The sequence below is a fragment of the Buceros rhinoceros genome, unplaced genomic scaffold, assembly GCF_000710305.1.
Source record: "Buceros rhinoceros silvestris isolate BGI_N320 unplaced genomic scaffold, ASM71030v1 scaffold9545, whole genome shotgun sequence".
Taxonomy (NCBI): Eukaryota; Metazoa; Chordata; class Aves; order Bucerotiformes; family Bucerotidae; genus Buceros; species Buceros rhinoceros.
Window position 1 is genome coordinate 8,624 of NW_010414547.1, and position 6,292 is coordinate 14,915.

A 6,292-nucleotide genomic window follows, 5' to 3' on the forward strand; every position below is an offset into this window, starting at 1 on the left:
GCAGCCACCCCCTCCGTCTAATTGTGCTGCTGTCATGTCTGTTCCAGGGCAGCATCCCCTGCCTAGCATCAGCTCATTTCTGCATTAACTCTTCACTAGGAGAGCTCCCAGCCTGAATAACAGAATTCCCAGAGACAAAAGCTCTAATAAGCAAAGGCAATTGAAATGATTAATGGAAAATTTGCCAAAAACGCATGGATTCCCAGGCCACTGAGCCCCTCACCCATCCATCTCCCTTTCCCCTCCCCTTCCACCAGCCTTCCCTCCCCCACTCTGAGCCAGGCATCTCGGAGAAAAGGCTCTGCCTTGCACAGCCTGTGTGACAGCAGGAGGGAGAGGGAGCTGGAGATAGCAAGGAAGAGGAAGCTGCGGGGAAGGGCTGGGAAGTGCTGCATGCCGTCTTCCGAGACCGCATCCCAGCCTGAGGAGCAGGAAACCTACTGCTTGCAGGAGCACGTTCTTTTGGCTGTTTGTGGGCATCTGCAGCGGCTGCTTGGAGTCCAAAGAGGGCAGAATGGGATGAGAAACACCGCTGGCAATCCAGATCGCAGTCCTTGTGACGAAAACAGCTGGGTGTGCAGCTGACCAAAATGCAACAGCAAGAGACAAATAACCAGAGAGGAAAACCAGCAACAGCAAATCCCAGGCTGCAGAATTCCTCGACTCTGGAATCGAATACGTGTGGGGCCCGTTGATCTGCTGTCTGACGGTTTCTTATAAAGACTCTGAGGTTTTTTTTGTTTCTGCTGTGAATCTTTCAGCTAATGTGAAGTGGTCTGGCTCGCAAGTATTTCTCCAGTAGTTTGACAGGAGCTGGCATCTTCTGCACTGAATTCTGAGCATGTGAAGGGACAAGGCATGTCTGTAGCCAGAATCCTGAGGCTCCCTGGGAAACGGATTCTGTGAGGCGAAAGGTTAAAGTGGGATCATGGGAGGGAAGCAGGTCAAATGGTGAGCGATTGTTGCCATTGTCATTTGAAACAGCAGGGATGGGGTGTCTATTAAAATTATGAGAATTCAGACTTGTTACTGGGGCTGTTGCCCTAAAGGCTTGACTGTGCAGGCACTGGCAACTCTGGGACTTGGTGGAGAAAGGATGTGGGTTAAGAAACCAACTGGTAAAAGGAATAAAGTGGAAGAGTTTGCATCATAAATCTGTCTTAAATAGCTTTAATTTCCCAGCACTTATTTCTGCATGCTTTAATGATGAATTGTTATGTATTTTTAAAGAACAGATTATATTAGTGGATATTTCATGCTCTAATGGGTTTGACTGATACAAAAACCATATAAGTGTTTTCAGCTTTAACTTGGTGGTGTAACGCATGAGGCAACTTGACCTGTGCTACTGCTTCATCTGAGTGCAGCTCAGGGGCTCTTTTGCTCTGGCGTGGTTTGAGAGGTTATCACTGATGCCATGTGAACCCACTGACCTTCTAAAACAGGAAAACTGCCTGGAAGGGGGACTGTGGACATAGGAATGCCTAAGCAATTATTTGTGAAAACCATCTAATGTTGCTAAGACCTGTAGTGACCACTCAGCTCCACCCCCTGCCCCAGCTGGGATCCTTTGTATTTGCTTTTGGCTGTGGATTGGGTGCTGAGAGGAGCAGACTGTGGAAGAGAAGAGGGGATTGTTATGTGCAGGCTCTGCATCCCCCCGCTCTTGCTTTTCCAGGTCCCTGCTCTTGCCCGTCAGGCAGTTTCTCCACCTTCTCACCCAACAGCTGCTGATACTGTTTTTCTAGCCCAGCTCTCATTCTTTCATCTTTTGTTGGGATGGTGGCACCTTCGGAGTATCATCCCTTCCCAGAAGGAAGTAAAATCCATCTCGGAGTTACTGGACCTGTTAGATGAGCTGGGCTCCCTGTTTGTACCTTTGCTGTTTGAAAGTTTCATCCCTTCTTCTGACCCTTATACAATGCAAAGCAAATAACACTTTCTGGGCTCCCAAATGATTATTTTAATGTTACGCTGTACGCCCATTCAGCAACAAGCAGAAGCAGGGGGCTACTTGTGAAAGTAGTATAGACAATGTGCTTAACTGGGCACTGCCGTAATGGAGTTAGCCTTCCCGCAGGTAAATCCTTGAGCAGAGCCGGGTGGTCTGGGCCGCTTTCACAATCATGCACACCCTGTTTGAGCAGGAAAATACAGGTGCTCTAGGGATCCCTGTTAGCAGATGGCTATTCTTTCCCTTAAGGTGCATTCACCTGTTCTTTTAACATGGTGAAAGTCCGTTTAGTCTGGACCATGAAAACTAGACTGAAGGTCTGTAACATAAGAGAAGCAGGCCAGCCCCGGCTGTGGGAGTGGACCGGACGGGAGCTGCGAGCAAGTAATTTCCATCTCTGTTGTGAGACTTCCCTGAGAGAGCTGTGGAATATGTAGGAGCAGTGCTGGGAAGATGCGGAAGGCAAGGTGTCAAAGGCTCTTATTTTTCTAAACCTATCATTTCCACACTTTTTTTCTTTTTGTTCTGTCCTGGGGAGGATGAAAAAATGACTCCTGCTCACACTTGCAAGGATCAGTTCCTGTGACTTCAGAGTTATACTAACGGGTCAGTGAGCTTCAGCCACCTTTTGATGTTGTCTGGGTGATGCATTTAGGAAGAATTTCTGAAAAAAGATTGCTTGAACCTCACAGTCAGCTGAGATGGCTCCAGTGAAAATATGTGGGTGCTTTCAAGATGTTTTAACCTAAGAACATGAATGAGCAGTATCTGACTTTCAAAAATGTTTTGCCCTTGGAATATCAAGTTAGTGCTTCTGAAAGCTGGAGCAAGAGAAGGAGCAAGCCAGGGTGGCTTTTTATTCAGCTTGCACTATGAGCACATGACTAGCAGTAAACTCTTTCTCTCGTATGGAGATAACATGCAGGCAGGCTTGTTGAGACTAAACTTTCTTTTATTTTACGTGAGGATGACGTTGATCAGCACTAGAAGTAACTGCTTCTCCTTTTCCCTGTAGTCTTACATCGCCCAGTCCTATCCATAGTGCAAAGAGCGAATCCACTGTAGCCCCATCAGAGGAGAAGGAAAGACTTGTCATCATCCACACTGAAGAAACAGAAACCAAAACAGGTACCTTGCAGATCCTTGAGGTTAGACAAGCTGTCATACCTGTAGCAACTTCCTTGATGCTGCCTGGAACACGTGATTGCTTATTAGCGATAGTTAGTGTGGACAGCAGGCTTCTCTTTGTCACGACTACACTCGGCTGCTCTCTCTTCCAGAAGAGACAGAATCTCATTTCCAACCTGAGTGGCAAGCAGGGAAACCTGGGTCATATTTGGAGAACTCATGGGAGGAGCAGCTTTTGGAACAACAGGACCATTTGGAAAAGGAAATGGAGGAAGCAAAGAAGATGATTTCAGGTTTGCAGGTAATATATTTTGTCTTCTCAGCCGTGTTACCTTCCACATGCTTGTCTTTTCCCACCAGCTGTAGCTGCGTAACAGGTTATCTTGCAGCTGAGATACTGGCCTGGAGCTCAGGAGGAAGAGTCCTGGTCCAGTGAGGTTTCCTGGGGTGACTGTGCAAGCAGCAGTCAGCTGGTCTCTTGGGTCATCTCAGTTAAATAGGGACAGTGACTCTTCCCTGTGTGTCACTCTGTGGGATGAGTCCCTTCAGGGAAGAGTTCCTCAGGAATGAGGAGGTATTTCCAATAGCGTGTCTTGTGGTCTGTTGGCTGCGGCCAGCAGAGACCTTATGCAGCATCCGAATGCTTCGGAGCACTCTAGCTTCCTTTCTTGCAACGTTTAGGCTCTGTGATTTGGTGCCGGTCATTCTCAGTTCTGAAGAAGGTGACAAAACTATCCTTTGACACCTTCCTAGATACAATTTAGGCAGCTGGATCCTTACTTGGGGTGGGATATGCCTGTCCCCTGTCTTTGTGTACCGTGCTTCACCAAGAGAGCCCAGGAAAGGAGGAGAGATGGCTGCAACCTCCCCAGCCCCAGTGTATTTACCAGAGTTTCAAATAAAGGATTTTAATGTTGGTCTGTGCAATTCAGGCACAATCTTTTCTTAGCTCAGGCTTCTCCAAAACCTGGTGTTAACAGGATTTGAGGCTCTTATTCAGTAGGGAGGGAGAGAAGAGGGTGTAGAGAGAGGAAGATGATATTGCTGTGAAGACTGAAGATCAGTGATACTTACAGATAATTTAAGAGGACTGTGGGAGGGCAAAGGGTGCCCTGAATGCAGGTAACAGAATCACCATAGAGAATAAAACAAAGCCTGTGTTGAGAAGGTGATTATGTCTGTGTCTTTTGGTTGGAGTCTGGATACTGCCTGGCTTCGCCCCTGGCCTGTGAGCCTATGTTAACTGCTGCATGTGCTGTCACTGCAAAGCACGTTGTTGTTATGCAGAATGGCAAAGATGCGACAGTGTTTTCCCACGTGCTGGAGCTGGGTCTTCCCTTCTTCAGCAGGGCCCTTAGCCTGCAAGTTTTGTTAGCAGCCTGAGAGAATAGAGCGGTGTTCCTGTGATTTGTGATCGGAAGTAATGCAGAGGGACAAGGAGTGTTGGGAGATCAATCAAGGTTTACAGAGACGATCGGGGTCACACAGGCTCGCATCAGTCTTTCAGTGGGCTAGGCTGAACTATAATATTTGGCACATTCTCTATGCAACTATTTATTTGTGGGACCTTTTCCCTGCTCCTGACCAAGTGACCCTCAGCCCAGTGTGTTTGACTTTGCATGGGGAATAGAGCCCCTGATCCATATGGTAAAGACCCTGAACTCTCTCAGGAATATTCCTTTCTGTTTGTGCTGGGAACCATACTGGCTTTGAATTGTAAATATTTATGTGCCAGTAAACAAAGCCGAGATTGTGTGAGAAGCATAGGCAGCCGGGACTGTGGGCGGGTGGGCACTCTCCCTGTGGACAATGGACAGGGAACAAAAGACTCACAAAAAAGTCTTGCTTCTCCGGTAAAATCCGGTTGCGTTATGTACCCACTGGGAGCAGGGAGAGGCTGCACTAGAGGGACTGGCATGTCCTGTTCCTCTAACAGTGGCCCCATGTTTCAGGAGTGCGGGCGAGCAGCTGGCATGGCTGCCCCCTCATCCCCTGGGAGCAGGAAGAGGCAGCTGATGTTGCTAGCCAAGAAATTGGATTTGATTAATTGATTTCCCCCACTTGTTCAATACTTAAAAGCCTCCAGTTCATGAGAGTTTGATTGAAACATCAGGGACCTGATGTATGTGTACCCCGTAAGGTGCTGAAACCATGGCAGCTTTTTGTGTTCCTGCTTGAGAGTCCTGCTTGCAAGACTTTGGGATGCACTCAGAAAACAATTTTCCAAAGAAGCTTTGGCATTTACTGACTATCAGATCTGGGCTACCTTGGAGCTGCTGAAGGAGTTAATACTACACTTCTACAAGCCTTCCTCCAGCACAAGGCACAGCTTAAGGTTTTCACTGTCTGTGTGGGAGAGGGCTCTTTCCTCACTTGGACAACAGTTCTGAATGTGCCTCAGTCTTGTCTAGTGTAGAACAAAATTAGGCTTTCCCGAACATCCTGCTTCTAAAGTCTTTTTTACATGTGTCGTCAGGAGAATGACCCTCCAGTCTCATTCCAGAAGAGAACCCTTACAACATAAACCTGAGTCAGGCTCTGCTTTAGATTTAAAATCTGTTACTGTAATGAAGGCTGCCCTTGGTCTGAAGCCCGAGACAGACTTCACTCCCTGAAAACCTGAGTTGTTCTCATTTGGTGTCTCTCTGTGGGGAAGAGTATTACCTGACAGATACCTCTGAGGCTTTTTAGGGGATAATTCTTCTTGTTCACTCCTGAAAAATTCTTGTTTGAGGGGAATAAGTCAGCAGAAGTGGGAAATCTAACTGCTTAGTGACTGATATGAGTGACTGTTAGCCAGAGCTGCAGCTAGCCTATTTTCCTTAAAACCCTTAAAGAAGAGATTTCTATTTTCTTAATCTTCCCAGGCTTTGTTGCTCAATGGGTCTTTACCTGAGGATGAGCAGGAAGGGTCCTTTGAACTTTGTGAACGTGGAGCCTGCCCTGAGGATCAGCTGGTGAGCACATAGCTGTACCCACGTTTCTCTGATGGAGCTGCCCTTGGCACTGTTCTGCCCCAGGCAGGGCTCTTGCACAATAGTAACCTTGGGACTTTATATTCAGATCATCATCCGAAGTCGCCTGGACCAGAGTTTGGAAGAAAATCAAGACCTAAAGGTTAGAGGGAGACAGATGAAGGGGAAGAAGGTTTTGGGTCGATCCTTACAGACTCCCCTACTTGATTTTTTTTTTTTTTTTTTGGGGGGGGGG

General features: G+C 47.3%; 1 protein-coding gene across 1 annotated transcript in view; it reads left to right on the plus strand.

Annotated features, from left to right (window-relative positions):
• Positions 1-928: 928 nt before the first annotated feature.
• Positions 929-6,292, plus strand: part of DIXDC1 (DIX domain containing 1) — a 13,057-nt gene continuing 7,693 nt past the window's right edge. Inside the window, exons 1-5 of the mRNA XM_010137128.1 lie at positions 929-951; positions 2,970-3,082; positions 3,235-3,383; positions 5,950-6,039; positions 6,146-6,199. Coding sequence (XP_010135430.1) covers positions 929-951; positions 2,970-3,082; positions 3,235-3,383; positions 5,950-6,039; positions 6,146-6,199 — 429 coding nt within the window. The remainder of the gene's footprint in view (positions 952-2,969; positions 3,083-3,234; positions 3,384-5,949; positions 6,040-6,145; positions 6,200-6,292) is intronic.